Genomic DNA, 16,963 nt, shown 5'->3' on the forward strand with positions numbered 1-16,963 from the left:
TTTGTATAAGGTTTTGAATGGATTTAAGTTCTTTTAAAAATATATGGATATCCATTATTCCATTACCATTTGTTGAAGTGCTACCCTTTCTCCACTAAATTGCCTTTGTATCTTTGCTGGAAATTAGTACCATATATGTATTGGTCTAATTCTGGATTCTCTATTCTGTTCCATTGACTTTCTATTCTGTTCCATTGGTCTGTCTTTATTTACACCAATAACAGACTTTCTCGATTATTATTACAGGTTATAATAACTCTTGAAATCAAGTAGTTTTAGTCTTCCAACTTAATTCTTTTTCTGTTTGGATATTCTAGGTTCTTTGAATTTCCATATGAATTTTAAAATCTGCTGGTCAATTTCTATTTTAAAAAAGGCTTTGGAGATTTTTACTGGATTGCATTTAATCTACAGATCAATTTGCTAAGACTAGACATATTAATAAGATAGAGCCTTCCAACCCATCGATACAGTAAATCACTCCATTTATCTAATTCTTCCTTTGTTTCTCTCAGCAATGTTCTATAGTTCTCAGTGTACCTGTATTTCGTATTTTTTGTTAGATTTATCCATAAGGATTTCATAGGTTTTGATGCTAATGTGAATGGTAATTTTTAATTTCAATTGTTCATTGTTAGTATATAAAAATACAATTATTATATATTGTTCTTGTATCCTTCAACCTTGTAAACTCATTAGCTCCAGCTTTTTTGTAGATTTCAATAGATTTGTTTTATATAGATAAAAATGTTTGCAAGTAAAGAGAATTTTACTTCTTCCTTACCATCTGTATGTTGTTTTTTTTTTTTCTTGCCTTATTTTCTTGGCTAGAATCTCCAGTAGAATGTTGAACAGGAGTGATAAGAGTGGATGTTGCTGTTGTAGGGGAAAAGTATTCAGCCTTTCACCATTAGGTATTATGTTAGCTGAGGTTTTTTTTTTTGTTTGTTTGTTTGGTTGGTTTTGTTTTAAATCAAATAGAGAAGTTCATCTCTAGTTTTAGTTTATTGAGAATTTTTAATCAGGAACAGATATTGGCTTTTGTCAAATGCATTTTCTGTGCCTTTTGAGATGATCATATGCTTTTTCTTTTAGTTTATTAATATGATAAATTGATTTTCAAGTGTTAATCCAATCTTGCATTCCTGGGATAAACTGCACTTGGACATGACATATTGTTTACAAATATTTGTTTTGGGGCTGTTTCCAAAATTTGACTATTGTAGATAATGCTGCTATAAACATCAGGGTGCATGTATCCCTTTGAATTAGTATTTTTGTATTGTTTGGGTCAATGCCTAGTAGTGTAATTGCTGGATTGTAGCGTTCTATTTTTAATTGTTTGAGGAACCTCCATACTGTTTTCCACACTGGCTGCACCAGTTCGTATTCCTACCAACAGTGCAAGAAGGTTCCCTTTTCTACACATCCTTGCCAACATCTGTTGTTTCTTCTGTTGTTGATTTTAGCCATTCTGATAGGTAGGAGGTGATATCTCAGTGAAGTTGTGGTTTGCATTTCCCTGATGATGAGTGATGTTAAGTACTTTTTCGTGTATCTTTTGGCCATCTGTATGTCTTCTTTGGGAAAATGTCTATTCATGTCTTCTGCCCATTTTAAAATTTGACTATTCATTTTTTTGTTGTTAAGTTTTATAAGTTCTTTATATATTTTGGATACTAACCCTTTATTAGACATGTCATTTGCAAATATCTTCTCCCATTCCATAGGTTGCTTTTCAGTTTTGTTGATTGTTTCCTTCGCTGTGCAGAAACATTTTATTTTGATGAAGTCCCAATAGTTTAGTTTTGCTTTTATTTCCTTTGCCTCAGGAGATATACTAGAAAAGTGTTGTGTTGGTCAATGTCAAAGTTACTGCCTGTGTTCTCTTCTAGGATTTTTATGGTTTCAGGTCTGACATTTAGATCTTTAATCCAGTTTGAATTTATTTTTGTGTATGGTATAAGAAAATGGTCCAGTTTTCCCAATACCATTTGTTGAAGAGACTTTTTCCTATTGGATATTCTTTCCTGTTTTTGTCAAAGATTAATTGGCCACATAGTTGTGGGTTCCTTTCTGGGCTCTCTATTCTGTTCTTTGACTTATGTGTCTATTTTTTCCCAGTACCATACTGTTTTGATCACTACAGCTTTGTAATATAACTTGAAGTCTGGAATTGTGTGCTCTTGCTCTGTGAAAAATTGTTGAAATTTTGACAGAGATTGCATTCAATGTGTAGATTGCTTTGGATAGTATAGGCATTTTAACAATATTTGTTCTTCTAATCCATGATGAATGGATAAAGATGTGGTGTGTATAGGTATATATGTATATATATACACCTACACACACATATGACATATATATAACATATATATTGTATATATTACATACACACATTGGAGTATTACTCAGCCATAAAAAGGAATGAAATATGCCATTTGCAATGACATAGATAGAGCTAAAGATTATGCTAAGCAAAATAAGTCAGTCAGAGGAAGACAAATACCAAAGGATTTCACTTATATGTGGAATTAGAGAAAGACAAATATCATATCCCTTCACTCATATGAGGAATTTAACATACAAAACAGATAAACATAAGGGAAGGGAAGCAAAAATAATACAAAAACAGGGAGAGGGACAAAACATAAGAGACTCAAAAACAGAGAACAAACTGAGGCTTGCTGGAGGGGTTGTAGGTGGGGGCTATGGGTAAATGGGTAAGGGGCATTAAGGAAGCCACTTGTTGGGATGAGCACTGGGTGTTCTACATAGGGGATGAATCGCTGGAATCTACTTCTGAAATCATTATTGCATTATATGCTAACTTGGATAGAATTTAAAAATTTAATTAATTAAAAAAAAAGAAAAAAATTTTCAGAACTCCACTTTGCAGATTACAATGTGAACTTTTCTTTTTTTTGGGGGGGGGGGAAGAAAGAGGGAGCACGCAAGTGGTGGGGGGCGGGGCGGACACAGGATCTAAAGCAGGTTCTGCATGGACAGCAGAGAGCCCAACTCGGGGCTTAAACTCAAGAACCATGAGATCATGACCTGAGCTGAAGGCAGACACTTCATCAACTGATCTACCCAGGTGCCCCACAATGTGAATTCATAAGAAGATTACTAAAATGGGGCACCTGGATGGCTCAGTCAGTTGAGCGCCCAACTTCAGCTCAGGTCATGATCTCACAGTTTGTGGGTTCAAGCCCCACATCGGGCTCGGTTCAGAGCTTGGAGTTCAGAGTTCGGAGTCTGGAGCCTGTTTCTCATTCTGTGTCTCCCTCGCTCTCTGCTCCTCCCCTGCTGGTGTTCTCTCTCTTTCTCAAAAATAACATTAAAAATAATTTAAAAAACGATTACTAAAAATTTATTTAAGATAAGAATATAACTGATGAAGTATTTTTGTTCATATAAATAAACTTTTCCTTCTTCTATTTCTTGGGAGAATCCTTCAGCTCTTCTGTGCTTCAATTTATTCATTGGTAAAAAAAAAAAGAGGCAATTAGACTAGATATTTGCAAAGATTTCTTCTAGATTTAAAAATGTTATTATTCAGTCAGAGAAAGACAAAAATCATATGACTTCACTCCTATTAGAACTTTAAGAGACAAAACAGATGAACATAAGGGAAGGGAAACAAAAATAATATAAAAACAGGGAGGGGGACAAAACAGAAGAGACTGATAAATATGGAGAACAAACTGAGGGTTACTGGAGGGGGTGTGGGAGGGGGATGGGCTAAATGGATAACGGGCACTAAGGAATCTACTCCTGAAATCATTGTTGCATTATATGCTAACTAATTTGGATGTAAATTTTGAAAAATAAAAAATAAAATTTAAAAAGTTATTATTCCAATACTTAGAATTTACTGAGAAAAAATATTTGTAAAGTTAACTATGAAGTGCTTAATTCTAAAGTATTTTAATCTACTTATATCAATTTGAATGTAAGTATACACAAATGACTAATAAATATTTTGTAGATATTGTAAAATGAATTTTCCCCAAGTTTATTCACTTATAAGCTGTCAATCTAAAGTAATAGTGTTTTGGGAACAGAGAAAATGGAGTCACAAATAAAATCTTTACACTTCACGTTCCAAAGGAAGATAAATGTCTCTTGTTTAAGCTTCCTATTCAAAATCCATGACACTCCCTTTTAAAGTCAGTGCTTTTGTTTATTAATCTTCCCAACAAGAAAGGTAAAAGTGACTGTTTTTGAAAAGACGCCTTGGCACTGTTGCAGCAGCTGTGAAGTACAGGACTAAATTGTGGGAATTTAAGTTCTTCATGGATCCTGGAAATCGAGTTTGTTTTTGTGAAGAACTTGATCAGAAACAAAACAGTTTCACTGAACATTATGTTGTCTGGGCACTCTTCAAGAGCACATGGACACAATTTATTCTCTAACAGAAGCCATGCTCTGATTCAGATATAAAAGTTTCACAGAAAAACTCTGCAGGGATGTGTAAAAGGAAACATTTAAAAATTTTATTATAATTACCACAGACTGTAAAGATACAGATTTAATCATTTTTTACCCTTTGCTCATTCTTGGAAGATTTTAAAAACTAAAATTTGTAATGAAAACGTTCTGGAAATCTCACGTGTGGCTTACCATCCAATTTGTCTTTATATCTAAGATGAAAATTATACATTTTAAATAAAAGTTAAGTTCAGATCAATTTGGTGTTTTAGAAGCAGCATTGTGTGCAGCAGAAGCTTCTGGCAGTGCCCTGCAACACATCCCCCAGGCCCACCTTGGATTTCAGTCACAGCGGTCATAGAGTTCTATTCAATCTTGGACTCCCTCACCCTTTTGGTGATAGCAACCCATCTGCAGTGAATGCCCTACTTCTCCACTTTCTGACAAAATGTCCTTTATAACGCCATGGAGCCACCCAGGTGTACAGGCAAGTATATCACAGAAGTGTAGAGGAATAATGCCCTCAGTCATTGGGTCCAGGGCTAGTGGACACATGGTCCATTCTCCAGTCCTTCTGATGAACAATTCTGGGAAGGAGCTGTTCATTTCTAAGGAGGTGTTGGTCTTGGAATCAAGTCCCAAGCACCCACAGTGGAAATCTTGGTAATCTACCCGTGTATTTTTTTCCCTGTCCCATTCTTCCTACTCTCTCACTCTTGTCTCCTGGGATTAGTTCACAAATAAACATCTTGTGCCCGAGTGTTTGTCTCCAGATCTGTTTTAGGAAGAATAGAACATAGGACTTTGGTAGGATAGTGACCCTGGAAAACATCCCCAGGGTAGGCTTCTAGAACTGGATCACTTACCCTATTGTTAGGATAAGCAGGACAGTGGTAGTCTCTGGTGTGCCTCACAATTCATAAGAATCTCACTGGTGGTGGATTGGGACAAGAAGCCATGAGTTATCCAGCGGCTCTGTCGGTAGAATGGTTTGGGGGTAAAGGATTGCGGAATTGACTAGCATTTGTTGTCTTGGAAATCTTGAAAAAGGGAAGTAAAAGACTCAGATCCATCAACTATCATCTTAGGGCACACTGAAAGCCAAAAGGCCAATTTCACAGTATTTAAAGAGATCATTATTTCCTCAGCCATAGGACAGCTGTGGTGAAAATCAGGTCCAGAGTTTAAGGGTGGCAGACCTGAAAAGGAGATGAAATGTGCAGCCTCCACACATTTGTTTTGCTAACGCCATAGCCCTGATATCAAAGAGGGACGGAGAAAATCTGAGTGGATGTGCTTGACCAGCTTGAATAGCATGCCAGCCAAAACAGCTCTTTCTCCTTTACTAGAGGAGAGCAGCCTTGCCTTACCTGGAGGCCGTGTGGTTTTCACTTGAAGTGGATACCTTCCATGGAACATGACCTTTACCACCTCAAGATTTAATTTGTCTTTCCCCCACTGCCTTGAGAAGAATAACTAATGTCAAGTTTTAGCTGAGAGAGAAAATATAGTCCTTGATCTGGAAAGAAATAGCCTATTTACTGAATTTTAGAACTGGCTAACAAGTATTGGCAGAAATCTGGAGAACATGTGTGGGAATAGATCTGGAATGTGTCAGACCAGAGGGGGCAGAATATAAGGCTGGATAGAAGAGATTTTATTGACATGAGAGCACTCTTGTCACTCAACATTTAACATCCTGGCAAGGACACATGGAACTGGTGCTAACAGGCTGTCGGGATGGCTTCTTGAAACTTGGTCGTGATGGCCTATACTAAATTAGACGGAGATGCTGAAACTGCCTTGTCAAAGGACTGAGGAAGAGGTCAGTGGCCGAGAGATGGGAATGTCAGAATAGATTTATTTCTTGTGCTGAGAGAACCAACCTACTATTTTCCCAGGAAGGATCTAGAGAACTCTCTTTACTAAGGAAATAAAGAATGTGAGTAATGAGGGTGGTGCCGACATCCTTGGGAAAATCAGTGGTAGGTAGCTACATCCCGTAGGGATGCAGGGATATTGTTCATCCTGATATTCCACAAAATCTCATGCTGGTAACTTGTATTGGTAAATCAGGCTAATAAGATTTGGTGAAGAGGAAGTAGGAAGGATCTTGGTGCCCTATAAGATACACATAAGCTAGAAAATGGAAGATTCAGATCCTTGCAGGTTTTAATGGTTCAATGGTCTGGAGGATGCTGGGACATCCCCTCTGAGGTAAAGGACAAGTTATTAAACTCGTGCCCTCTACCATTAAGAACGAGGTATAGCATGTTGGGGATCTTGGCTTTTGAAAGCCAAATACTGCTCTCACCTATTTATGATGGGGAGATTTGGAAGGCTGCCAGTTTCAAATGGAGCACAGAGCAGAGAGGGCTGTGTTCCAGGTTCAGGCTGTGACATAAGCTGTCCTGCTGCTCAGCTGATTACATGACCTACTATCCATTGACACTACAGATACCTGATGTAGAACACTATGTAGCATCTCTGGCAAACTCTACTAGAAAGTTAACATCACAGATCTTAGGTTCTGGAGCAAAGTCATGCCTTTTGATTGCTTGAAAAACAGCTCCTGGCATACCTCCACACCCAACAGAAATTGAAAATCTGATATCAAGTGATTAACTAGAGCTGCCCATCATGAGGTGGGTGTTATCAGATTCACCAAATCATCAGGTCAGATAGTCCCAGTAGCAATCTATCATTTGACAGAAATGATACATTTGGGATCAAGCCCGAGCAAGTGCACACGGTATGTGTAAGTTACATGGACACGTAGCCTAGATTCCCCTATCACTTACATCTCTTACACTAATGTATCTCCTTCAACCTATTCCTATGATCTCATGGGGAATTACCTATGATCAGTTGTATCAGTTATATATTGCTACAGTTATACCATATAATAACAATGAGCATTTATTATTCACACATCTAGGGCCAGCTGGGAATTGGCTAGGCATATGTTCTAATCTTGGCTGCGCTTGCTCACATTTTGGGGTTGGCTGCTGGGTGAAGAGAACAACTTAGCTCTGTTCCACATGTCATTCATTCTCCATCAGACTATCCTGGTCATATTCTTATGTCAGTGGCAGAGGCACAAGAGAAGACAAGACCATCCAAGTAGTTTTCAAGCCTCTGCTTGAATCACATGTGCTAACATTCTACTGGCCCAAAGCAAAATCACATGGTTAAGTTCAGAGTCAGAAGGTGAGGCAGAATGCTCCACCCACAGTGGGAAGGCAATGCAAAAGTATATATGTCTCAGTATATACGGAGACAGGGGGAAGTGAAGAACTGCGGCTATTTTTTGCAATATTAACATACCAAGTGACAGATAAGGAAAAAGTAGGCCGTGTTCAGGGATGGACCAGCTGGATAAATTGGGGTGAGACAACAATGACTGGCTTCTCCACTACAGCCTCTCTCAGAGGGGGCTGTACGGATTACTGGTGAGGCAAAAATCTTCCTGATGGACAGAGCTTCTAACAGTGCCCTTGGTCATCCATGTTGATAGAGAAAGACATGGCTTGAGTTAAGGATAAAAACAGTCTTTTGATTATGGTGAAATGTGCAGATTTTTGTATCATGGAATGTCAACTCACCTGAGGAAGCAACAATTAGGCAGATAGGATGATTCCAATAGATTTCAGTCAGTCTTATCCTTACCCACTCCAGGTTTGTACAGCAAACCCATGAATGGAGTAATCACGGTGATAGAGATAGAGGGAGGCCACGTATGGGCCCAACAGCTTGGTTTTTCTCTCATTAAGGGCTGCTCTAGTTACTACCACTATTGAATACGTGCTCTGTCAGCAGCAGAGACCAATGATTTGGTACCATTCCTTTATCGAAACCAAATAGCTACTTGGTAGCAAGTTGTGTGCACTGATTTCCTTTCACCCTGAAGGAGGAATTCATTCATTCCTATACTAATTAATTTGCACTCTTAATATAGGCTTGCCTTCCTTTCCAGCAGTACCTCTGCTATCATTACTATCTGATAGTCTACAGAATGCCTATTATCAACATAGTATCCTGGATTACACTGCCTTGGATCAAGAAACTGTTTTATAGCAAACAAAGAACATGAGTTATTACATCCATGGTCCTATGTATACAGCATCATCCAGAAGCAATTAATCTAGTAGAACAATGAAATGGCCTATTACAGAGTCAGCTTAGGCATCAGCTCAGATATAATATCCTGTAGGATTAAGGTTCTATTTTCCAGGATAGGATACATGCACTATACCAATGACAGCATATGATTCTCTGTTCCCAACTTCAAGGTGCAGGAACCAAGAGGATAGAAATAGGATTGGCCTTTCTTACCACCATTCCCAGTGAGCTACTTGTAGAATGTGTTTCCCATTCCTACCACCTTAGGCTTTGCTGGATTGGAGGTCCTGTATCCTGACAGGGTAAGGGGAAGAAGCTGGCACACTTCCCCCAGGAAGCACTGTAAGGACTCCACAAAACTGAAGCTACAGCTGCCAACTGGTCCTGTTGGGTTGCTCATGTCTGTGGGACAACAGGCAAGAAAGGGGAATTAATATGTTGGTTAACATGAGGAGCTAGAAATGTGATTACAAAAAGAAACAGGGAGAATGTGTCTGGAACTCAGGTGATTCACTGGGGCATGTCTTGATATTTCCGTGCCTGATGTGAATAGTGAACAAACAATTGTGATACTCATAGCCTAAAAAGGGCAAAGTAACCAAGACCCTAGATCCCTGAAGGGATGAAGGTCTGGGCCACTCAGGCAGTCAACCAAACTAGACTAGCTGAATTTCTGGCAGAGAGCAATGAAAATCTCAAATGGCTGGTGGAAGAAAGAGATGATGAATATATTTTGGCCTTGGGTTCAGTTGTAGTAACAGGAACTGTAACTTGTCTAATCGTCCTGGGCAGTCTTTTATAGACTGTTGCTGACCATCACTTTGAAGACTCAGTGATAGAATGAACTTAACATGGGACTCAAGCAGTTCTGAATAGGTAAGAACTATTTATTCAAAAACAAACATCTCTTTTGCCAAACATCACATCTCCTTGTCAACTTCTGATATCAGCCACAACTGCACTTAGAGAGTTCTGAACTCAGACCTGTCCGTTTTTGCTAGTGAAATCCTACCACAAGTGTGAGGCATGCATTTTTCCGCTTTCTGTTCCAAGTCCTTTTTCAATGTTGGGGTAGCCTACTTTCTCTCATAAAAGGATAGCTCAGAAATGCTGGGGTAGTCACTTCTCCTGGAGGTAACTTTCAACTAATAGGGGATGGAAACTGGTTAGTAATTATCCTATCTGTATTAGGTGAATATTTTGAGGAGGCACTTGGTAAACTTCTCAGGTCTTAGAGTTCAAAATGGCAACCTTGGTAATAAACTTTTGTATGGGTTTTCTTTCTCTTGCTCTTCCTGTTCTCTCGCTTCTGCTTCCTGTGATCACCTCACAAATGCCATACTTACCCCCAAGTCTTTTCCTCAGGGTCTACTTTCAGGTGGGCTAAACTAAGACAGGTACCATTAATCAAATGCATTTATATATCTTTCCATGTAAGTATTTTAGAGATTTTCTAGACTGCGCAAATAATTATTCATGAAGAATTATTTGCAAGGTGAGGTAAGGACAGCATTTTAAATTAAAGATTTTTTTCTGTTTAGGCAATAAAAGAGTTGATGACATGATGCCTGCTCACTGTGAAACACACTGAAACTACCTTCAATTCAATTTCTATCTGATAATATTCTAAGAATATCTGACACTTTGATAGTATATGAACTAATGAACAAGTGGTGAAAAGCTCTATATGCCAATAAATTTCAACTTCATAATTTCTATGACATATAAGCTTCAAGTTGTCACTGAAAATTTAAATCCAATATTAGTCTCTGCCAGAAAATTCTTTAGCAATTCTCGTAATATAAATGCACTTAATACTTTTCATGCTAAAATAGTCACAAAAATTGAATAACTCACTTAGTCAAATTCACTTTTTTGCATTGAGTCTATTTTTGATCACCAAACTCACATTGACTTCATTTTCAATGATCACCACATCCTGAAATCTCCCACCTTGGTATATGCAGCACTAATGGCACTTTATTTTGGTTATTCTACTTTTCAGTATTTTGGTAATAAGACATTCTGCCAGATTATAAATGCTTTATTATTATTTTTTTAACATAGAGGGAGTTTGGTGGTAGATATATAACCATTTGATGTTTTTATGACTAAGAGTTCAAGCTCAGGCTCTCTTTCTTATAGAATGTAAATGCATACCCACACATGTATGTGTAACTGTTATCAAAATTAAGCTTAGTCACTAAAAGAAGATTCACTATCTGAACTTTCTTCTGTATTTTTTTCACCTTCACCATCAGGCACTGGAGCATCTGGCCTCCTGAAAGAGAAGGAAACAATTTGGTTTTTCCAGTTGAAAAAAAGCAATTACTATCTGCAAATTAGGTTCATCCTAGAATATTGCTGTTAATAAGTTCACCGAGTCTGTGTCCTTAACTGGGAGTCTCCCAGTCTCCTCCACAGCATGCTTCTCTTTGGCTTTTCCAGCACTCTGGGGATTACTAGTGCTATTCCTGTATGGGCCACAGTGCTGTTTTCTCTTGCCAGTCCTTACAGAATTTTCTAGTTCAGTACTTTCTGCTTCTCATTCCATGGAGACCCAACTACAGACAGAGATGTGATGTGGAGAGGCTGGCGTGACCAGTGCTACGTCTCCGTAGTCTCCAAGTATACAAGAGGTACAGAGAAAGGAAAGCTAGAAATGGAAAGAAAACGAAAATCTTTATGTTCCAGGAAAGCTGCAGAAAGAAATTTACAAATGGAAGAGAGTTAAAGAATGGCCATTAAGAAACACAGACAGTATGGAAATTTTGCAGGGGAGAAGAGGGCCTGGTAAAAGGTTCTTAATGTTTGTTGAATGTTTTCACTTATATTTTATCTTCATAGAATGAATGTAAAAAGTATGACTTGGTAAAAATAATGTCTTGAAGATTCCCTAGGTAAAACAAGGAGATATGAGAATGATTAAACTCAACTTTGCAGGGAGATATAATAAACCAAATGAAATTTTACAACAAACCAAACATTCAACTAGATAAGTTCCATAGTGTTTGCTAGTAAATTATCTAATCAATATGGTAATACTATCATTCAGCCTCTATTCACTCTCACTGAGAAAATAAGTTAAGCAAGTAAAGTATACTTTTGGGGAAACTAACAGGGAATGGAAGAATAATATAGCTGCTCTGTCTTAATAATTGAGAACTACCAGACTTATTTCTCCCTCAGGCTCTTTGATTCTTATTAAAGATTTAGGACACCAACCAATAAAACTCTGCTTTGCCATAAATAAAATCACTGTTACTAAAATTAAAACATGTATAGTCTACCATGTACATTTAGTTATTAAAAACTATGGCTGAGTTTTGGCTTATAGTTTTTAATATCATATCTGTCATGTACAAAACAGAAAGATATGCTGGCACTGCTCCCCAGCAATGGGTAAAACAGAAACTCATTTGCTCTACTGCACAGTTTTAGATTATACCTATTAGGAAGTCACATGTACTCGATACAGTAAAACTTTGAAGCTGGGTAAGGCGTTTACCAGGTTTTGACTGATACTCCATCTGCCTAAAACACTAACATGAGACCACAGTCTTCATTGCTCTCCATAGAAGCAAGACTGTGGAACCACTGGGCATGAATACTGGGCACATTTTCCAAGTAAATCTGTCTTTGCTGTATTTGTGATTTCTTTTTCTTTTTTTTTTTTTTTTTTAAAACGTTTTTTATTTATTTTTGGGACAGAGAGAGACAGAGCATGAACGGGGGAGGGGCAGAGAGAGAGGGAGACACAGAATCGGAAACAGGCTCCAGGCTCCGAGCCATCAGCCCAGAGCCTGACGCGGGGCTCGAACTCACGGACCGCGAGATCGTGACCTGGCTGAAGTCGGACGCTTAACCGACTGCGCCACCCAGGCGCCCCTGTATTTGTGATTTCTTATTGCCTTTACTTTGTTAAAAAAGAAAAAAATTACCAGAGGGAATTTGAATACAATGTAAAAATTATATCTATGGCAACTCAAACAAATAAAACAATGTATATGATACCCCTAAATAAATGCTACTAAGGGTAAAAGCAACTTAAGCCTAAAAGGAGCTGAAATTATAACATTAATGTATGTGTGTAACCATTTTTTAATACATGTAATCATCACAGCTGTATAGCATAGTGGTTAAGAACACACATTCTGGAGCCAGACTGCCTGGATTCAAATCCCAGTCTTGCTACATATTTGAGCAATTTTGGGGAAGCTAGGTAACCACTTTGGATCCAACGAACCGACTGGAGTATTGTAATGATTAGAATGAATTATTATATGTAAAGTATATCAAATAATATCTGGCACATAGTAAGTATATTAAATAAATGCTATCTTCGTGGTCATTGTCGTTGTCATAGTCATCGCCATCATCATCATCAACATCATCATCATCATCATCATCATCATCACGTACCCACAATTTTGCCAGGAACTGTGTTAGGTGCTAGAGATACAGAAATGAATAACAAGTAGTTCCTTCCCTGAAGAAACTGATATTTTAGGGGGATATTTTAGAGGGAGACAGAAATATAAATTATTATTATAAATGTGATATACATAAATACAGTTGTAGTAACTATGCTTACGTAAAAAGTTAATTCACTCTATGAGGTTTGGTCAGAGAAGATTCCAGAGAAGTGGAGACATTTGTAAAGGGTTTTAAGATATAAGTAGGAGTTTCTCAAAAACAGAAAAGGTGGGAGTGAGGATGAGAGTGTTCTGAATAAAGAAAAAAAAAATGGGAATGCATGCTGCATTTGGGAAACTATAAATCATTTGGGAGGTAGAGTATAAAGTAATTGCAGTTCAAATTTGATGAAATTAGAGCATATGGTAGGAGTAATAGGTATGAGAATTTCCTTCCTTTTTTAGGATGAATAATACTCCTTTGTACGCACATATTACATTTTGTTTATCCATTCACCTGTGGATGGGCATTTGGATTGTTTCCAACTTCAGGCTACTGTGAATAATGCTACTATGAACATGGTATACAAATACATGTTTCAGTCCCTTCTTTCACTTCTTTTGGGTATATATCTAGAAGTGGATTTGCTCAACCATATGGCAATTCTATGCTTAATTTCTTGAAGAACTGCAATACTGTTTTCCATAGCAGCTGTATCATCTTACACTCCCACCGGTGGGGTTGGTGGGATTCCAAGAGTTCCATTTTCTTAGTATGTTTGTCAGTATTTATTATTGTTTATCTTCATTCACTTAAAAATAAATTGTATGCTACTTTGGCTTGGAATTGCTAGGCAGACAAATGAAAAAGCATATACTAGTTCCCTTTGGGTACAAAAAAGAGAAAAACTTCAAGATACCATGAGAATCAAATGAAATAATGTATATGAAAGCATTATCTAAGTTAAAAAGCTTTATAGAAATGTTAGTAGCAGTAATAAAACTTATAATAATACCAGCATTTCCAGCATATTCTTAGTGGGAACAAAAATTTGGCTTTTTGTCTTATGATCAGAAGTGCTCTTGCTTGATCCTGTATATATGAACCTTTTAAGTTGTCTTTTTATGCAAAGTTTTTATTTAATGTTTATTTATTTTTGAGAGGGAGGTGGTTAGGGGCAGAGAGAGAAGGAGGCAGAGGATCCAAACCAGGCTCTGTGCTGACAGCAGAGAGTCCCATGCAGAGCTTGAACTTACAGACCATGAGATCATGACCTGAGCCAAAGATGGACTTTTAACTGACTGAGCCACTGAGGCACCCCCCACGCAAAGAAGTTTTAAAGATATATTTGAAAAAGTTACTACCTTAAAGTATTGGTATAAAGTTTAGTTTCTAAAAATTCAAATGATTCACTACTAAAATTAGAAGATGAGGACTTTATAACAGTTTATCTTAAATATACAAGTAAATCACTAAAAAAGAGTTTATCAGCAAAATATAGAGACACATATAAAGTCAAAAGTACATTCATGATGTATCATGCATGTTTTTTAAAAATCTCAATCTATAGTGGTTCAATGATAAAAAAAAACGCTAGGTTGGTAGCTACATTTTAATAAGCATACTTATATAATTTGTGGCACCAAGATTATCCAAAAAGTCTTAACAAAATCAAAATTATAGGAGTTTAACATTAAACTCATTACTTAGTCTATCTTTTAAAATAAGTATTTAAATTTTTTAAATATGTTTATTCAATTTTGAGAGACAGAGTACAAGCAGGGGAGTGGCAGAGAGAGAGGGAGACACGGAATCTGAAGCAGATTCCAGGCTCTCAGCTGTCAGCACAGAGCCCAATGTGGGGCTCGAACTCACAAACTCTGAGATCATGACCCAGGCTGAAGTTGGATGCTTAACTGAGACACCCAGGCGCCCCTAAAATAAGTATTTTTAAGTTACTTATTAAAGTTACTAGGCTGACTTCAACAAAAAAATGAGCCAAAATTTAGAAAGGAAAGGAGAAGGAAGAACTAAACACATACAAATTAGTACTTTTTAGCATAGTAGATGCTGTGTGCAAGTTCTTTTTGTCACCTTTCTCACTTATGGGAATCAAATAAGGATGTCAATCACAATCTCTGTTCCCCCACTCTTTCCCTATAACCTTCCTTGTTTTAGTCACATAATCCAGGCTTGGCCAATCATTAAGAATCTTCCCCTGGGATGAGAGATTGATTCAAGGGAGGGCACAAGACCCACGCAGGGCCAATCACAATGTTTCCCTAGAAATGAGCTATAATATTCCATAGTTTATTTTGTTCAGTTAGCAAAACTAGCAATATTAAAGCCTTCATAATTGTGAATTCCTTGGCTTCAAGCAGTAAGCTCATCTGTAGCAGGAGAGAAGTGAATGACTATGCCAAGGAGTAAAGGTGGAATGGGTGCTAGGAAAGAGAGAACACCGGCAGCCAGACAGCAAGCACTGATGACACGGGGCCTTAGATCCTGCCCTACTACCTGGACTTCTTTGCTATGTGAATCAGTAACTTCTCTTTTTGTTTAAACTAGTTTGAGCTGGTTTCTGTGATTCTGAACACGAAAAGAGTCCTAACATACAAATATTGTTGGTTTAATTTGTTTTCGTTAAAGAGATATTTATACTTGTGCTTAAAATCACAGCCACTTTGAGGACACAAAAACCATATAAACATACTTTGGAAAAACATTTTTTAGTGTAGATAAATAGTTTAAAAATATTTTTCATTTTCTTTAAACCTAAGACCATTGAACTTAAAGCAGATTAAGTGACAAAAACATTGTTAGTAAAAATATTACTGAGTAGGTGGTTATGGGGAGAGAGTACAGTAGTTATCATCCAAATCACTTTTCAATATCAACTATAGCACACTTAGAGCTATAATGTCACATGATACTGTTGTCACTCAAGACTGTTCTGTCATAGCTCTCTCTAGGCAATGGCAATAGGTGGTCTTCAGGAAAAAGTAAAACACTAAATTCCTGAACCAAGATTGTACTGACCATATAAAGATCTTTGGGGTGGTTATAAAAATGACAATCTAGACTACGATATTATAGTAGCTAGTGAGACTTATTTCAGCATTACATTTACTCAAACTACACATGCTTTGGTCTTTTTCTTCTGAATGCCCATCAACCCAGGTATATCCTGTCCTTTGTTGTAGTACATAGATTCCTGCAGTCAGGGAAACAATGTAATGCCTAATACTATAAAGAAAAAGAAAGTCAGCCCTCCTATAAGAACTGGCTTTTGCCATTTATCTTGGGGCCCTTTAATTCCCAGCTGCTCCTTTATCTTTTGCTTACTAGTCATTGGCAGGCCACAACTTCTTTTTAAGAACATCTCTTTAATATTTCTATTATTTCTCTGACTCTCGTGATCAAGGTCTCCAACACTAGACCAATAACAATATTTTGACCTTGTTTTTTCCTGTCTTGTACTTTCTATCCAGTTTGCCAGCCAGTGGTTGAGAAATGATAATTACATTGAATGGGATCCCAGCTCAGCAAGAATTAAAAATGGAAGCAGTAAAACTATTTTTTGGAATTGTTCAGTTGGGGAATTGAGGTCTATCCCACCCTCAACCAGCCAAAGCCCAAACTTTAATCCATTGTGTTGTTGTGTGTAGCAGGACATAGACAAAGATTACTGGCAGATAAGGAATTCCCGTAGAGGGCTGGACATCCTTTCAGTATAATTAACAGAAAGTTTTCTTGCTTTCCAGTATCCTTTTGGTTAACACAAAGAAATCCCCTCTTGTCAAAGTGAGGTTGAGGTGATTACTTTTACTTCTGGCAACCATAACTTTGGTCATTCCACAGTCTGGGAGGAGGTATAAATGTCTTTTGAATAAATATCTCCAGGACAAATGTCAATGAGCTTGTTTGGTTCAAAGCCTGCACAATAACTTGACTCATTAGATGTTTTCATTAGCCAAATCAATATGTTACA

General features: G+C 37.4%; 1 protein-coding gene across 3 annotated transcripts in view; it reads right to left on the minus strand.

The window, feature by feature from the left end:
• Positions 1 to 10,585: 10,585 nt before the first annotated feature.
• The window catches only part of WASHC3 (WASH complex subunit 3), a 48,495-nt gene continuing 42,117 nt past the window's right edge, over positions 10,586 to 16,963 (minus strand). For all 3 annotated transcript variants that reach the window (XM_049626184.1, XM_049626183.1, XM_049626181.1), the window contains one exon: positions 10,586 to 10,837. In XM_049626184.1, the coding sequence (XP_049482141.1) occupies positions 10,753 to 10,837 (85 nt within the window). In that variant the 3' untranslated portion in view covers positions 10,586 to 10,752. The remainder of the gene's footprint in view (positions 10,838 to 16,963) is intronic.

This window comes from Panthera uncia, chromosome B4 (assembly GCF_023721935.1).
Source record: "Panthera uncia isolate 11264 chromosome B4, Puncia_PCG_1.0, whole genome shotgun sequence".
Lineage (NCBI taxonomy): Eukaryota > Metazoa > Chordata > Mammalia > Carnivora > Felidae > Panthera > Panthera uncia.